Source organism: Oncorhynchus clarkii, chromosome 17 (assembly GCF_045791955.1).
Source record: "Oncorhynchus clarkii lewisi isolate Uvic-CL-2024 chromosome 17, UVic_Ocla_1.0, whole genome shotgun sequence".
NCBI lineage: Eukaryota > Metazoa > Chordata > Actinopteri > Salmoniformes > Salmonidae > Oncorhynchus > Oncorhynchus clarkii.
The window spans coordinates 57,678,919-57,697,551 of record NC_092163.1 but is presented as its reverse complement, the minus strand read 5'-3'; the positions used below and the strand labels follow the sequence as shown (position 1 = coordinate 57,697,551).

At 44.2% G+C, this 18,633-nt stretch overlaps 1 protein-coding gene across 2 annotated transcripts in view; it reads left to right on the top strand.

The window, feature by feature from the left end:
• LOC139371166 (ephrin type-B receptor 2-like) overlaps positions 1 to 18,633 on the top strand; it is a 150,005-nt gene that overhangs the window by 127,963 nt on the left and 3,409 nt on the right. The window contains exons 6-13 of one of the 2 annotated variants that reach the window (XM_071111298.1): positions 8,446 to 8,570; positions 9,553 to 9,715; positions 10,719 to 10,827; positions 11,107 to 11,171; positions 12,883 to 12,996; positions 13,155 to 13,402; positions 15,812 to 16,027; positions 16,316 to 16,465. In XM_071111298.1, the coding sequence (XP_070967399.1) occupies positions 8,446 to 8,570; positions 9,553 to 9,715; positions 10,719 to 10,827; positions 11,107 to 11,171; positions 12,883 to 12,996; positions 13,155 to 13,402; positions 15,812 to 16,027; positions 16,316 to 16,465 (1,190 nt within the window). Of the gene's footprint in view, positions 1 to 8,445; positions 8,571 to 9,552; positions 9,716 to 10,718; positions 10,828 to 11,106; positions 11,172 to 12,873; positions 12,997 to 13,154; positions 13,403 to 15,811; positions 16,028 to 16,315; positions 16,466 to 18,633 lie in introns of both variants that reach the window. The other variant, XM_071111297.1, reaches the window with a different exon arrangement.

The following is an 18,633-nucleotide window of genomic DNA, read 5'->3' as shown; positions in this document are numbered from 1 at the left end:
GTAAATTGAAATTTGCTATCGTAAATGTTAGCAGCACCTCCACCTTTGCGGGATGCGCGGGGGATATGGTCAATAGTGTAACACAGTAAATTCATCAGGCTTAAGCCATGTTTCAGTCAGGCCAATCACATCAAGATTATGATCAGTGATTAGTTAATTGACTATAACTGCCTTGGAAGTGAGGGATCTAACATTAAGTAGCCCTATCTTTCAATAATGACAGGAATTGAGGAGGTCTTTATTCCAGTGAGATTGCTAAGGCGAACACCGCAATGTCTGTGCCTAGATCGAGGCACAGACACGGTCTCAATGGGGATCGCTGAGCTGACTACACTGACTGTGCTAATGGCAGACTCCACTAAGCTGGCAGGCTCGCTAACAGCCTGCTGCCTGGCCTGCACCCTATCTCACTGTGGAGCTAGGGGAGTTAGCGCCCTGTCTATGTTCGTAGATAAGATGAGAGCACCCCTCTAGCTAGGATGGAGTCCGACACTCCTCAGCAGGTCAGGCTTGGTCCATCTAATTAGATCAGAACAGGATGGATCAAAAGTTATTCATATTACTGGTTTACATCCTAAAAAAGGATAGTTGTGTTTTGCTGCATAACACACATATCATTTGTCTACCCATGTGATGTGGATCATTGTCAGGTTATTTTATATGTAAGCTTCAGTAACAAAAGAACACCATGGTTGTAATAACACTTTAAACAGGTCGTATGTAAATGTGTAGAATGTGTTTGTTTTGGGTCCACACTGGTAAGTTAACTTATTTAAAATAGACAGTCACAGAGGATTTTCTTCTGAATAACTGGTAAGGGCATAGCACTTTCCATTCAGCTTCAGGCAACTTTGATGTAAGGCTTGATCACACCTGTAGTGACTACTTCTATCCGTCATGCCCATTGTTGCTTATCCATTGTTCACTAGATATACCCAACACAATGTGGTAAAACAGAATGCTTCCCACCACTAGATCACATAACTAGACGTGAGCTGGACGTGATCCCAACGCAGCCACCAATGTATCGTAAGAAAGTGAAAGCTGTAACAGGGACTTTAAACAGGGCTCATATGTGGCGAGGTGAGCTCTAACGGCCGTTGCCATGAAATCCTGGTAGGCCTCTGGGCAGAGGCAGTAAGCCTACAATGCTGACATATGCCTTGTTACAATTGCCTAAGTACATAACATGATTGACACGACCATAATAATTATAATGAAACGGCCTTGGAAGTGCCAGAAGTGTAAGCCAACATAATTCAATATTTTACATGAACCTGTTTAACTGCATTGATATGGCTTAATTGATCACCAGGGGAATTTAAACCAAACTGTTTTTTGTTGTTGCTGGTGTTCTGTTTCCCCCAATTTTTTATGAATTAATTTCCCATCATGAAAATATATCCCCGTTCCCCAATCAAATACCTTCATCGATACCACAAAAAAATGACATTCAGCTTTTACTCCAATCTGGCAACCCTCATAAAATCTGACATAGCACCAGTATCCCGAAGTATTAAGGGAAAACAAGCATAGAAAGAAGCATTGGCAGAAGCATTGGCATTAATAATCCAGTATCCAAGTATTTCGATGACAACCTGGTTGATTAATAATATTGGATTTTTAACGAGTTTGTTTTTTGAAAGATGTGGGACACAAAAAAAGGCAGTGTAGAACACCATTGCCCAAAATGCATTGCTCCAGTAACTTTCAAAAGATTGTTCCGAAGTTTGCCCCACAAAAATTACTTTTCCTATGAATGAAGTCGCACAAATGTGTGTATTGTCACACGAAATAAGCCACACAAAAACACATGAAATCTGCTGAAATATTTCTTGGTACATATTTGCTTGAATTGAGTGAGATTATGTTGGGAGGATCGCTTTCTTTGCCTCAACAATCTTAGTGTCCTTTCACAGGTTGTCTTCCCTTTCAATGCATCATGTGACATTGGTGAGGTCAAAAGCATGAATCTCTGAGTGACATGCACATGTCTCTCCCATGATTCTCTCTGAGTTTGTGTATTTTAATTGAGTTCAGGACCTTTTCAAGATGAGATCATCTTTTTTTTATCCTGACCATTGTGTCGTATAGTAACTCCTTATCTGTTAATGCAGATAAGCAATGTATCAATGGGTATCAAAAGTGAATTTCTATGCAGTGTTACTACAACAGATGTTCTGTATCCAGTCTTTCAGTGTCCTGTATACAATAGATTTTCCAGGACAATAGTTTTGTATTATAACATCTATCTTTTCAAGCCCTTCTGAAGACAACTTTTAAGGTCAACAGTGGCTTATCCACTTGACAAAGAGATTCATAGAACTCATTCAAGGACAATCAAAGTAGCAAATAAACCCACATTTGCAGTCCTTCAGATTTAGTGATTCTTCCTCACTCCTCTATTTCCCTGGAAAACCTGCTTTAGAAGCCAGATGCAGAAAATCTAAATAAACTAATTGTGGCTAGCCTAGAGCCTGTGAGTCAGAGCACTAAGGCTTATCCCTGTAGTGCACTGCTAAAACAATTGTCCAGACTGAATGACCAATCGGGGCCAAGCCCAGCAGTGTACATCTGTATTATTACAAGTGACTGCAGAGAGAGTCCCCACCCTGCCCCTCACCACTGTTCCCTCACTTCTCTCATATCTCTGCTTTGGACCTCTTGGGTGAGCAGAACTACTTAGTGGCGTGGTGTGCTTAGATTAGACCTAACCTCCCGTAAGGTTCTGCAAACGTTTTAAGCCCCTGGAGTGCCTATTTTAGAATTAGCTTATATTGTGTATACGAGTGCATTAAGGCCCCAATCTTTTCAAGCGCAGATGGTTTAAAGCTTGATGAACTGAAATCTTGCTTGTGTAGCTTTACTGCATTGGAAACTCTTTGGAGAGGTAAAAACCCACAATCCATTGCAGATGGGGAAACAGGGCCGTCTGCCAGTGTGCTAAAAGTACATGCAAATACAGGCCTCTGCCTTTAAGAGCTCTCGATGTGCGGCTCGTAAACGGAGAGCATTCGTAGGGAGAGAGAGTGAAGGCAGCACCAACAGCCTGTTTAGAAGGCTGCCTGGCTGCATAGTGGAGGAGCAGCTGGCTGGGCCCATTGGGAGAGACGGTGCTGTGGGGGAAACAGATTTTTACTGTGAAAGGGGATGGGGATTTACGAGTGCTGACCTGTTCTCGCTTCCTTCCCCATCCTCCCCCAAATCATAGCTTTGCTCCCTGTACCAGAACCTCAAATCAGAGCCACATGGTCATAGAGCACGCTGCACATAGGCAAGTCAGATATTCAAAGAGAAGTCCTAAATCCAAGTCACTTTCACAGATTCAACAGCCAAGATGAATGGTTGACTCTTCTGTCTCTGCAACCATGTATTTCTCAGCAGACTTTGACATTTAATTTGGTTTTGGTTGTAATAGTGCAGGGTTTTAAAGATGGGAAAGGGAACAAAGGGAGAAAGGGAAATCACTCGAGGTGGCATTGTCTCTCCCAACCACAAACCCCAAATTGTGATTACTATAATAACTTTACCTCCCACCCCTCGGAGCATGGCTCTGTAATGGCTGTCTGCCTTTTTTTTATGGTGGCTGGAACTCCAGCTGGCCCACGTGGTCCTGCACCCAAACTCAGGCTCTGTCCAGGCATGGGGGCCCTCTCCCCACCTGCTTTCCTGCCTGCCTGTCATCAAAGCCCAGCCTGGTTTCAGTCCACCAGCTCGCTTAATGAAGATGCCATCATGCTCAGAAGGGTGCTCTGTGGAGACCAGAATCAATAGGCTGAGCTGAAAGGAGACCAGCATTCTTAGGGGAATACAAGGAGGGGAAAGAGAGGGACACAAGCATGGGAGGGAGGGAGGCCATGCCCACCAAATGAGTGTAGCAGAATAGAAGAGAACAGAACAATAGCAGCAGAGATATTTATTTACAGACTGGGTAGAGGATGTAAATGGGATAGATCAGGGGGCTCAGTAAATTGCTTCTCTGTGTTTGCAGGAGTATGCCCCATTAAATCACCATGGATTTAAATGAGTGGAAATAACTCTAAAGCCCATCTTTGATTGATTATGGAAGTTACTAGGTGTTCAAACACAACAGTAAAATGACTATTGGGATTTTGCACAAAATAGAGCCTTTTATATTCGGCTGCTGGGCCCAAGCCAGAGCGTTATGCTAGAATAGAGAACAAAGCCCCAATGTCTTTTATCAAATCCAAGACCTTGTATTAATACTGAGACTGTAACTTAACTCTGTGACAACAACAGGAGTTCTTCACATTAAACAGCACTGACAAATACTATTTACAGTAATGCACTACTTAGGGTTTCTCTTCTGAACCGTCCACAACCCTTCCATCTAGAGAGAGCCCAGTAATGTATTGAGTTACTTTCCAAACATGTTTGGATGTTATTCAGAATTTCTGGGCCTGGATGACCTTAAGATAAAAGAATACAAACGTTATCTGTTTCTGATGAGTTTGTTCATAGACTCACGCTCTCTCGGAGCCCTCCTTTGTGCTGGATTATTGTTCCAATGTGTCAGAGTACAAGCCTTGCCAGGAAAAAGTTAAACACCTAGGATTCTAGATAAATAGTCCTCGTCGCTGTAGCGTTGCAAGGAGCAATCGTTTGGAAAGCTGGAATGCTCCACCATGACTAGAATATTTTACTAGCAGTGATTATCACTCTGCTGTTAGCCCTCTCTCTGCTGGAGTATCAAGTGGAAAATTATATAATTACTGCAGTACAGTCGACACGCTACACACATTTTTCCATAGCAGCAGTAACAGTAATGCTTCCATCTTCTTAGATCTCTGTTGTACTGTTTATTTTTTCCTCAATACTTATTATTGGTGCGATACAGACATCGCGTTCTTCATGCTTCAGTCCGGAAGACGTCCGTCTGTTAGAGTAAACCACAATGTTCTGCGTGGAAAGCTTTCATCTTGGCATGTGTACCATCCTCTGTACAATGACACATGCACTGCCTTTGTCTGTATGCCCTGCCCGGGATTAGGTTACCAGAGATCGCTACACCTCTTGTTTAATGAAAATGCTATGCACAAAAAAGCATGTGGCATGCAGTCCTGAATTTATGTACATCCGTAATGGGATACTTGTGAGTTCCCCGTAGAGTGACTATTTGCCTTATTATGATAGTAAACAAACTCAACGAACAGTGAGATTGAAGAGATGCCTGTGAGTAGTCTATTCTCCAGACTGGTTACTGTATACACTACCTCTGTATACACTACCTCTGTGTCTCTGTGAAGGGGATCATGTACGGTGCATTCGGAAAGTATTCAGACCCCTTGACTTTTTCCACATTTTGTTACGTAACATCCTTATTCTAATATTGATTATATTGTTTTTTTCCCCACCTCCTCACTCTACACACAATACCCAATAATAACAAAGCAAAAACTGGTTGGTATACATTTTAGCAAATGTATAAAAAATTAAATAAGGAAATATCACCTTTACATAACTATTCAGACCCTTTATTCAGTACTGTGTTGAAGCAGCGATTACAGCCTCGATTCTTCTTGGGTTTGACGCTACAAGCTTGACACACCTGTATCTGGGGAGTTTCTCCCATTCTTCTCTGCAGATCCTCTCAGGTTGGAATGGGAGTGTCGTTGCACAGCTATTTTCAGGTTTCTCTAGAGATGTTGGATCGGGTTCAAGTCCGAGTTCCGGCTGGGCCACTCAAGGACATTTAGGAACTTGTCCCGAAGCCACTCCTGCGTTGTCTTGGCTGTGTGCTTAGGGTCGTTGTCCTGTTGGAAGGTGAACCTTTGCACCAATATGAGGTTCTGAGCACTCTGGAGCATGTTTTCATCAATGATCTCTCTGTACTTTGCTCCGTTCATCTTTCCTTCGATCCTGACTAGTCTCCCAGTCCCTTCTGCTGAAAAACATTCCCACAGCATGATGCTGCCACCACCATGCTTCACTGTAGGGATGGTGGCAGATTTCCTCCAGACCTGAAGCTTGGCATTCAGGCCAAAGAGTTCAATCTTGGTTTCATCAGACCAGAGAATTTTATTTCTCATGGTCTGAGAGTCCTTTACGTGCCTTTTGGCAAACTCCAAGTGGGCTTTCATGTGCCTTTTTCTGAGGAGTGGCTTCCATCTGGCCGCTCTACCATAAAGGCCTATTGGTGGCATGCTGCAAAGATGGTTCTCCTTCTGGAAAGTTCTCCCTTCTCCACAGAGGAACTCTGTTGCTCTGTCAGAGTGAACATCAGGTTTTAGGTCACCTCCCTGATAAAGGACCTTCTCCCTGCGATTGCTCAGATTGGCCGGGCAGACAGCTCTAGGAAGAGTCTTGGTGGTTCCAAACTTCTTCCATTTAAGAATGATGAAGGGCACTGTGTTCTTGGGGTCCTTCAAGGCTGCAGAAATGTTTTGGTACCCTTCCCCAGATCTGTGCCTTGACACAATCCTGTTTCGGAGCTCTATGGACAATTCCTTCGACCTCATGGTTTGGTTTTTGTTCTGACACACACTGTGGGACCTTATATAGACAGGGGTGTGCCTTTCCAAATCATGTCCAATCAATTGAATTTACAGCAGGTGGAGTCTAATCAAGTTGTAGAAACATCTCAAGTATGCTCAATGGAAACAGATGCACCTGAACTCAATTTCGAGTCTCATAGCAAAGGGTCTGAATACTTATGTAAATGTGATATTTTTGTTCTTTTTTTTTAATAAATGTGCTTTTGTGTTTTTGCTTTGTCATTATGGGGTATTTTGTGTAGATTGATGAGGAAAAACATTTCATATAATCAATGTTAGAATAAGGCTGTAACGTAGCAAAATGTGGAATACTTTCCAAATGCACTTTATGTTCATGGCAGAATCACAGGCCATCTTAGTGCAACTGCTGCAGGAGATGAAACTACAGGCTGCCTATTCATTATCTGTAGACACATTTATTTTAAGGCCGACGGCATATGGGGACATAGGCTCCGGGACCTCCCTGTTTAGACAGTATCTCATGATTAGTGTCCTCGGATGGAGGCTTCTGTTGGGATCAGAGGGCATGTGAGGCAAGGCTGACTCACTGTTGAGAATGAATACGCCATAAAACCGCCTCTCCGTCATCATGTCTTAGAGCACGCTGGTTTCTGGGAGCTGCTTCGGGCTTTACTCTACAGTACTGAACATGTGTATTTTAATCCAAACCCCATCTGAAAGGCTCCTTTGTGGTGTGGTAGATAGCATCAGATATTACCAGAATGTTGTTACATGAACTACATAAAATGAACACTTAGATTTATATATGAGATATTAACCACACACACTCCCCCAGATTCCTTGATAATGGTGGGAGGGGCCGAGGGAGGGCGGGTGGGAGGTGTTTCCAGTCAGTGGATTTTCCAAGGAGAGCGCGTGCCGGTGGAGCGCTTTATGGCTGGAACTCTGGGGAGCCACTGTGCTGCTGGCTGGGGGCTGTGTGTATGCAGCGTGGGACCATGGGCCGAGGCTGGGGCCCGGGGGCCCATAAATCCTGCCCTCCAAGCCCCAGACAGTGCTTTTATCTCCTGCATTAGCTTCGCTGTGACCCACGGCACCATGCACTAATGTTAATGGATGTATGAGGGCGCGTGGATAGCATGCCCCTCCCTGACCCTTTAGCCTTACTAAAAAGAAAGTTGCAAGTCTGGGCCTTTGGTTTTGTTAGACTAAAGGCAGCTTACAACCCTACCCACTCATCACTCATTTCTGGCTCAATTACTTCTGAAAGGATCTGGCTTATTGCTACACTGTGATTACCACATGTAAATGCTATAATTCTCTATATCTGTCCACCATGATCATGACTCTTGTCCTTGCACTTTCAAACAATTTACTGATGTGTATGAAGTTGTCATCCACCAAAAAATATCTGTAAACATAGACCTCAATTACAAAAATAGAAGTCTGGAAAAAACTAAATGGCGATTGTGTATGGCATACTTGTGGTTCTGATGATTTTCTCTGGTTTTATGAGCCATACCAAATGGGCTTGCTCCACAATTTGTCCGGAGGAGGAGGATGCGGCCAGGGGAATGATTGCTAGTCAGACACAGACAGATACTGTCCTCACACCCTGACAATGTGGGAAGCACAGATGAATCATGGAAATAATACAAAGTCAGTGCTGGAAAGTCCCTTCAAACTATGTATGTGGTTTAGTCAGAGGTGTGCCTTTTCTACATGCAGCCCAGGATGATAGAAACTAATATATCACTATCACTGTTACATAGCTCAGTGAAGTAGGCATCTGTTTGATATCTGTTTGATGAGATTTTATGATTCAAATGTATGATTGGGAACTAATCACAGTGACTGAATGTTGTGATTCTGAATTTGTATGTGTTATGCACTTTCCTTCTTTCTCTCTGTCTGTATATCTCCGTCTCTCTCTATCTATCGATCTCTCTATCGATCTATCTCTCTGCAGCTCCGTCGACAGTGTCCATCATGCACCAGGTCAGTCGTACCGTGGACAGCATCACTCTGTCCTGGTCTCAACCAGACCAGCCCAATGGAGTCATTCTGGACTATGAATTGCAGTACTACGAGAAGGTAGGTACCCACTGCACACTACCCATTAACAAACAGTCTGCTCTGTCTCACCTCCATATAAACAGACACACACGTAAAGACACTATTGAGTGTGTCAGGCTTTCTTTCATCTCAGCGGGGCTAAATAAGGTATGCAATGACTGTAAAATATATCCCAAATTTTCTAGCACATTGAAATTAAGAATGTTGGAGTCCAGAACAGCATGATCACGGTGGGAGTCAGGCATACTGTAGCTTCTGAATCGATCCCTTTCAATTCTAATCACGGTCGGTCACTGGGAAAGGAAACTGCTCTCAGCCCTCCAGTCAGGCCACTAGGGATTGATGGAGAGATATTTGCGGTTGAAACAATGCTGTGTTGACAGTATTCAACAGACAGACTCCTCAGAATCAGCATACTTTCTCACAAGAAACACTCCCACACACAGATACGGGCAGAGAAGAGCACACACACACACAAGCTCACACAAAGTTCATTTAACAGTTCTCTGTGACTGCGCGCCACTCTGCTCCACTTTTTAGTTTAATTCTATTCTCAGATGCTGCTGAGGAGAGCTGTCAAAACAATTGTCTCGGCCCCTGCCGCGGCTCAGATCTCGCAACTGTGCTCACGCTGCTGACTGATTGGTTGAAGGCTGCAGCCGGCACAGTTTTAGTCTCCTCTTCCAGACAGACCTGTCAGCTTTGTGGAGAGAGAGAAGCGGTGTGGCAATGAAAAGTTACACTAATCGTCCGAACTCACAACCCAAACAAACTAGCAGACCTGAAACTGCCATCCCTTCTGCCTATGGCTGTTGCTTTTCATTCTCTCTTCATTCTGCTTGGTTAAATAGATACACCAGTGTTAGAAGCATTTGAGTCTGTATCCTACTTTGCACATCAGCCTATTTTTATAAGGCATTAAGTTAATACATGTGTATGGTAATTGTTCTGTGGATGGCACTGATTTGTATTTCTCCCTCTTTCCTTAATACTCTCTCAGGACCAGACCGAGTACAACTCAACCATCATAAAGAGCCAGACCAACACAGTGGTCATCCGCGGTCTCAAATCAGGGGCAATCTATGTGTTCCTGGTTCGCGCCCGGACCGTGGCCGGATTTGGACGCTACAGTGGCAAGCTCTACTTCCAAACCATGACTGAAGGTGAGGGTACAGACAACATTCCCTCAGCTCAGATAGAGCATAGAGAGATGCAGAGTTATCACATCCCATGCATGGCCCGTCAACCTAACATGGACCATTACAACATGGACACAATGACCCAACAGACACAAGGATGTGGATGGGGAAATGGTCTGAGATGCGGTCTACAAGACAACTCTCTAACAATGTGTACACCCATTGTTCTATTTATGTGGATTTCATTCTTTATCTTCTCAGCAGAGCTCATGAGTCATGTGAAACTTATTTTTTACCAATGAATAAGATTATTCATGTTATGTATGAATGCAGATATTTTCTGTAGTATACTGTAATTTATTAGCGGTAGACTATCGTCAGTCACAGATCAGGTTAAAGTGGATTAATCTGTATAGAAGGACACTGCTGGGCAGACTAACTTCTACCCTGGCTCCACTAATGCTGGCTCCTGGCTCCCCTGGCCTGGATAATGTCAGCGACCTGGGTGTTCTCTAAACATTTTATTAACTACAGTGCCGATGGCCATCATTAGCCTGATCTCTGCTCTCCTCCACTGCAAGCAGCCAGCACACTGCCAGACAAAGGAGAACCCAGTATCACAGTAGGCTGCATACAGTACAGTACCACCACCATGGGGCACAACGCTCCCTATCCTCAGACCTCGGAAAGAGCAGTCAGGACCTGAGATGGTGTTGTGAGATTGTGTGCCTACTGCCATGCTGGATTCCCTGTGTTTGGCAGCACTCTTGAGGGAAGGGAGCTGGGTCTCTCCCAAAAATGATCTCTCAGTTCCAGATGAGCGGGCGACCATATTGCTGGTATCTGAATGTGCTCAGTGGGCGTTGGAGAGAGGTCTTGTGCTGCCAGCCAAGATGCCCATTGGTCTCCCCAACCGTCTGTCTGTCTGTCTGTCACCCACTGCTCTCTCCATATGCATTAGCTCAGATGCCTGGCCCATATGTTTCAGTGTGTGATGGTGTGTTTGTGTGTGTTTGTCTAATCACAGAGGAGTACAACACCAGCATTCAGGAGAAGCTGCCTCTCATCATCGGCTCTGCAGCTGCAGGTCTGGTCTTCCTCATTGCAGTGGTTGTTATCGTCATCGTCTGCAACCGGTGAGTTATTCCTGCTCCAGTCCAGCCAACCAATGCTGCCTGCGACCCAATGCAAAAACAGTCAAATAAGTCAGCCAGATTAGACACATTCACTTTAGTGGTTGTTTTCCACCCTACTTCGTTACTGTACTTTAATGTGTCCTGTGGCTTGTTAAGGTGGGGTTTATAGTTTATAGGCTGGTTGTGTTTAGTGGTCAGCTGTGGAGTGGGTAGGCCTGGTACATAGACCACACCCCCTCTCTGGGCCAGCGCTATAGCTCTTTGTCTTTCTCCCAGGAGGCGTGGCTTTGAGAGGGCAGACTCAGAGTACACAGACAAGCTGCAGCACTACACCAGCGGCCACAGTGAGTAACCCAGCCCTCACTCAAGAGTGTCTGTTTGCACCTCCCCCACCATACACACACTCTCACTCATGCTCACACACCCACACGCACACACACCTGTCTCCATGGCTACCTGCTCACGCAGCAGCCTCCATGCCTAACGTTCAACCCTCTGCTGCCTCACACACCTGTCTCCATGGCTACCGGCTCACGCAGAAGCCTCCATGCCTAACATTCAACCCTCTGCTGCCTCACATACCTGTCTCCGTGGCTACCACCTGACACGCTAGTGTCCTTGGCTACCTCCCAACCTTGTGCTTCTTCTCACCTCTCCATTGGTAATCTTCTCTCTTGATTTCCTCAACCGTCTTAATGCTAGGATTTACTTACAACATAACCTGTGTACAAGTGTGTGTTCGCTGTAGGGTCTCATTTCATAGTCAACTGATTCCATTGTTGTGGAAATAGCATTTAGCCTTCTTTTAGCTTGTTAAGTTCATTAACACGCTAATACCACACACACCATTTGCCATTGTTGAAAAATTCAAAGGATATTGTGAAGGAATGGCCTTTATTAATCATTTTGTTTTCCATGTAAAGCACGTTGGCCCAGAGTTCCATGATATAGAAATACATCTTCAAGATGTAGCCAGGCGCGTTGATTTAAACTAGTTTGGCTCTCCCTGGGAGCTTATGGCTTATCGTTTTCTCCTCCTTCACTCAGCTAAACAGAAATGCTCTGATATATTTCCTCTCTGAGCTTATTTCAGTTGTATTTATTTATATATTTTTCTATTTAGCTCTTCCGCTAGTCAGGCTTATCAATGGAGACAGCTTTCCCATGTGTAATCAATAGTATCAGGTTGCAGTAAATGCTGTATTTACAGAACTCATTTTTGCCTGGGTGTAATTCAGTGAGGAGTATTGCCAGAGAGGCTGAGGGCATTTCACAGCTATTAATATCGTTTGACTCCCCTGTGTGTGTTTTCATCCCCACACTGATGGTCACAGTTATACTGGCGGTCCTCCCCTATATCAGGTGGTCTCTGCCATGTTCTGGTGGGTGGTCTTTGGATTGCTCCATAGTTTGGGAAGAGATAGGAGGTTCTGACTGGGGATTCTCTTTTTGCCTTAAAGGAGAATCTCCATCTGTTCCTAAACACTTCTTCAGTTCAGTCTGCTATGCAGGTTTCATGACTCTTCTATAAGCAGGTATCTCAGCTTCGCTGACTGCCTGTGCATGAACACAATAACCATTAAAGAAGCCTCAGGCCAGATGTGGAAGTGAGAGTCAGAATACTCCGATTTAAAACCTGGGACAGTTAAGTCCCTGAACACTTAAAGGCCACCTTAAGCCAATTTACCTGGCGTCAGAGCTTAAGAGAGACAATTTATTTCCTGGAGCAGAGTGATACTGATATAGTGTCTGGCTGTCTCTCCTGGGTGTTAATGGTCTGCTTTGACTCTGGAGCTGATACATACATTAACCTGCCTTATCACTGCTAAAGACTACCTAGAAATGCCATGTCATTGCGCATTGATTATTACAGTCCTGAGGCCCCAAGCCAAACCTACCATTCCTCTACCTTGTACTAACACTAACCTTTCTGACTCATAGTAATACACTGCATTGGCTACTCAAACTCTGAATGTTAAAGGCACACAGAGTTTGTTTGTGTGTGTGTCAGAACAAAAAATTATATCGGCCTCTTCTTCTTCCAAGTGACTCCAGGAATGAAGATATATATTGATCCGTTTACATATGAGGACCCCAACGAGGCGGTGAGGGAGTTTGCTAAGGAGATTGACACTTCCTGTGTGAAGATTGAGCAAGTCATTGGCGCAGGTAAAGAGAAAGGCCAGACATTTTTTACAAAATAATGATTTTGAATGCTGTCTGTATTCCAATTAATAATATTTTGCCTCATCATTTTAATGTTTGTAACCTCTGTCAGACATCTCCTCTCATTAACTGTCTCTCTGCCTCTATGTTGTGTCTTGTAGGAGAGTTCGGGGAGGTGTGCAGTGGGAACCTGAGGCTCCCAGGCAAGAGAGAGATGTTTGTGGCCATCAAGACGCTGAAGTCGGGCTACACAGAGAAGCAGAGGCGGGACTTCCTGTCTGAGGCGTCCATCATGGGTCAGTTTGACCACCCCAACGTGATCCACCTGGAGGGTGTGGTCACCAAGAGCGCCCCTGTCATGATCATCACTGAGTTCATGGAGAACGGATCACTGGACTCCTTCCTCAGAGTGAGTTACGCTGTGTTTGTATCTGAGTCAAATATTAACACTAATGGCTGTGCAGATAAACAGGTAGACACACAGACACACACAAGCACACAGGCACATACGCACACACACTCTGGGAAATGACTGCTAAATACACACACTAATGCCAACCCATCCATAACATGCAGAACATTAATCATATGAGTCTCCTCTTTACTTAGCATAGTGTCCACCACAAGTCCTTAGAGAGGTGATTCTCTACCCAATCAGGCTGCGGTCTTAATGCTCCCTGAGGGTCTGTCTAGTCCAATTATTGATTTATACTCTGCTGCAGCTTGCGCTGGCTGTTATTCAGCATTTCCCCTTGATCTCCATGTTTGACTACAGTAAAAAGTACAGTACTGTAGCTCACTATAGGCACTAGTGAGGAAGAGAGTCCAGCAGTTCAGTTAGTTATGCTCTCTCCTTCTGTTTGAGTCACAGAGAAGGACAAGGACCTATGAACTTATAGTACCTTCTACATACATTCCAGATATCTAACCTCACCTCATCCTTTGGGAGGGTTTCGAATGATTAGCGCTGTAAGAAGAAAACATGCCAGCTTTCAGAGAATTAAGTTGGCTTGTAGGTGAAAGGCTGCTGTCTGTTGTCAGCCAGTCCTGTGCCGTCTGTCTGTAGCATTTCAGCTGAACGGGAGCATGTGACTTTGTGTCCACAAGCTTTCATATCCTCTAATTGGACTCATTGTCAGTTTGAAGTGAGTGAGAAAAAACTGAGTAGGAAAGAGCTAGGGATTAATGGAAATTGGACATGTCTGATCTTTCAAAAAATAAACGATTACCATTTTTCTTATTAGAGTTACTTCACTGTAAATCTATTGTGAGTGAATGATTAAATATGGAAAACAAATCAATTCAATAAAGGCCAAAGGTTTCATGTTTGATATGAATCACTATGTTTATGTTTGTAAATGTCTGATGTTTCTACTGTGTCTATATGGATAACACCTCCCTCCACCACCTCTGTCCTAGCCTAGTTGTCACTCCTCATCACATTGGGATTGTCTACCTCTACATAGATCATACTGAGTAAGGCTTTCACGACTCAGGGCAGAAAGCACACTGACAAGTGTCAGCTCTGAGCTATGGGAGGATATTATACACCTGAGATGTAAACTCTTCTTTCAAAATCCTGCCTTTAAAAAAGGATCCAGCCAGCCGCCTGTCAGCTGACTGCTGCTCTGTCTACTGCTAGAGAAGCAAAACATGAACTTTATTAGCATTCTGCTTCAAACCTCTGACACACTGTGTGCCAACTCACTCTTGAATTTGATGGGTTGTGTCTGTGTGTTTCTGTGTGTTAAGCATATTTGACAGCACATTGTATTCCAAGCAACAGTGTCACTGTGGCACCTCACTGTGACAGCTTTTGACAACATTGTCTGAACACGTCAGTGCTTTAGAACATGGCCCTCTGTGAAAGAGGACGGAGCAGCAGGGGAGACCACCTTAGATGGGAGCTGCCAGCTGAAGAATCACCTGGTGCAGCCCCCACTTCTATGAAGCATCTGCAAGGGAGAGAGGACTAGATCAATCACAGCTGATAGATGGATGGAGACAACAACAGGCAGAGGAAGTAGCAAATGCTGGGGGGCCATATAACGATCAGAAAGAAAGCTTTCTTCAGAAACAGTATCTCCACCATTATGACTAGAATTGGGATTGAGTCATAAATTGCACAGAACATGTATTAGCCATAGATCTATATGATATAAGTGATGCCTCTCTCTGTCTGCTAACCCGATCCAAATTACTTTGGTGGAAGAATCTTCCCAATTAAAGTATATGCAAACACAGTGCAGGGATGCAGGGATTACGAGGAGCTGTGTATTTCTTAGGGAATTCAGCCTCATGAATAATGCATAAGACTTAATTGCTGTGGTGCATGAGGTGCATGAGGAGCTGATGGACGTGAGGAGAACTCCTTGCTCTGCTAATGAGCAGCGAAGAGTTCAGAGGAGACTCAGAGACACAGGCATAGAGGATCTGGCTAACCATAAACTGGGAAGATGCCTAGAGGAATACACAGCTGGGCCTAGTCCGTTTTGTGGTCCATATGTGTCCCCACCCCATCCCTGTCAGTCCACGCTCATACTCTCTCATCTCTCGTCATGATCCTCCCGGATATTCCCTAGTTGATCTCTGGTCCTCGTGGTGGGTGGTGAGGGTGCAGGTGGAGGCACAGCTGCAGCCCAGATCCAGACACTCCACATGTATGGGGTAAAGCCTGGCCAATCCAGGGAGAACAGCTGCACCCTGCCAGACCGAGCCCTGCACTGCCTAGTCTATAGCCATATCTATTCAATCATATCTCACAGAGGGACGTCTCAGACCTGGGGATGTATCATATTGTGATCCTTTTGTTTTGCAGCAAAACGACGGTCAGTTCACAGTGATCCAGTTGGTGGGCATGCTGCGTGGCATCGCCTCTGGCATGAAGTACCTGGCCGACATGAACTACGTCCACCGCGACCTGGCCGCACGCAACATCCTGGTCAACAGCAACCTGGTCTGCAAGGTGTCCGACTTCGGCCTGTCCCGATTCCTGGAGGACGACACGTCAGATCCCACCTACACCAGCGCCCTGGTGAGTACCATGACGTCACCGCACACACTCACACATATATACATACACACACACCACATTACCCATCATAACAAAGGCCCCTCACCTGTCCCTCTCCTCCATTTTTACGGTATTCCATGTCACACACATCCACTCCCAGGAGTTTAGTTATATCCATCTCCCAGTTTGGATTACAGAGTATTGTTGCTGTGAAAAATATCTCTCTGCAGAGCCAGGACACTGTGACGATCAGGTTTCCGTCTCACTTCCCTCTATAAGGTCGTTCCCTCATTGTGTTGTGTTTCTCAGGGAGGGAAGATCCCTATCCGATGGACAGCCCCTGAAGCCATCCAGTACAGGAAGTTCACATCCGCCAGTGATGTCTGGAGCTACGGTATCGTCATGTGGGAAGTCATGTCCTATGGAGAGAGACCTTACTGGGACATGACCAATCAAGATGTATGTATTTATAGACCTGTATATCATTTATAGATCATTTATAGATCTGTATATCATTTGTCAAACAGAACCACTCTAAGCATGGCATCAAATGCTTAAAAATCTTTTCGAACAACCTCTGATTATTCCTGAATGTTATTACCTCTCTGTGAACCCCCATAGAGATCCATTTTGTCATGGTGGTTCTCTTCCCATGGCTAAACAGCAGCTTTCGAACCCAGGTTTAATATGAAAGCCCCCCACTTACCACAGAGCGATAATAAGATGATTTGGAATGCAAGGCAACGCTCCGCAGACTATTCTTGCTCTTGACTGGAGCCTCTGTTTCCGGGCTCCCTCTGGGTGGTGGAGAAGAGAGCAAATTATGGGGAGAGAGATAATGAAAATAGTTTCAAATTGAAAGTGTGAACACTAATGCCCTAAGAGGGACTGAGGAGCTCAACGGTTATCTTATTATGGGCTCTAGATAGTGTTTCTACTCCATCTGGGTCTTGGTTGGGAGGGAGGCCTCTGAATGAGATTAATCTGGGCCTGAATGGAGCTACATAATGGTGATGATAATGAGCAGAGGATCGTGGGTCCTTGTCAGAACCCTCCTCTGGGCCGGTTGTTCCCCACTCCTCCCTGATCCCTCCCCCATTTTTTCACATTTACATTTGAGTCATTTAGCAGACATTCTTATACAGAGCTACTTACTCTCCCCCCACACCCTCTCCAACCACCAACACAACTGGCAACTCTGTCAGACTAGACCTTTTTGGTATAACAATGACCATAGAGTTGGCAAAACGTAGATATTTGTATAACAGGAACATTACTGTACACAGTTTCTAAAGGCCAGACTGACTAAGATTAAATCACTGCTGGCACAGTCTGCATGGATGTGGAGAGCCATTACTATTATCCTGATACTTTACTGTGATGCTTAACTGGTACAGTAAGTATGCAGCCAAAACCTTTTCAAAAATATTGTTTTTGTTAACTTCTTTGGGACTGGGGGGCAGTATTGAGTAGCTTGGATGAATAAGGTGCCCATATGCATATAGAATATGCATATCATTAGTAGATTTGGAAAGAAAACACTACAACGTTTTTAAAACTGTTTGAATGATGTATGTGAGTATAACATAACTCATATGGCAGGCAAAAACCTAAGAAAAAATCCAACCAGCAAGTGGGAAATCTGAGGTTTGTAGTTTTTCAAGTCATTGCCTATCCAATATATAGTGTCTATGGCGTCATATTGCACTTCCTAAGGCTTCCACTGGATGTCAACAGTCTTTAGAACCTTGTTTCAGGCTTCTACTGTGAAGGGGGAGAGAATAAGAGCTGTTTGAGTGAGGTGTCTGGCAGAATGCCATTAACTCAGTCATGCACGTGCCCGTGAGAGTTAGCTGCGTTCCTTTTCCTTTCTAAAGACAAAGGAATTGTTCGGTTGGAACATTATTGAAAATTGATGATAAAAACATCCTAAAGATTGATTCTATACATCGTTTGACATGTTTCTACAAACTGTAATGGAACTGTTGTCTGAACTAAGTGCCTGCGCCGTGTGAATTTGGATTTGTGAACTAAACACGCAAACAGGTATTTGGACATAAATTATGGACTTTATCGAACAAAACAAACATTTATTGTGGAACTGGGATTCAGTGCATTGCGTCCATTCCGATGAAGATCATTAAAGGTAAGTGAATATTTATAACACTATTTCTGAGTTTTGTGACACCTCTCCTTCTTTGGAAAATGGCTGTATGTTTTTCTGTGACTTGGCGCTGACCAAACATAATCACAAGGTGTGCTTTCGCCGTCGTCTTTTTGAAATCTGACACAGCTGTTGCATTAAGGAGAAGTTTATCTATAATTCCATGCATAACACTTGTATCTTTTATCAATGTTTATAATGAGTATTTCTATAATTTGATGTGGCTCTCTGCACTTTCACCGGATGTTTGTTTGACACAATGCATTTCTGAACATAACACCAATTTCAAATGAGGTTTTTGGACATAAAGATGAACTTTATCGAACAAAACACACATTTATTGTCTAACATGGAGTCCTGGGAGTGCCATCCGGTGAAGATCATCAAAGGTTAGTGATTCATTTTAACTCTATTTCTGAGTTTTGTGACACCTCTCCTTCTTTGGAAAATGGCTATATGTTTT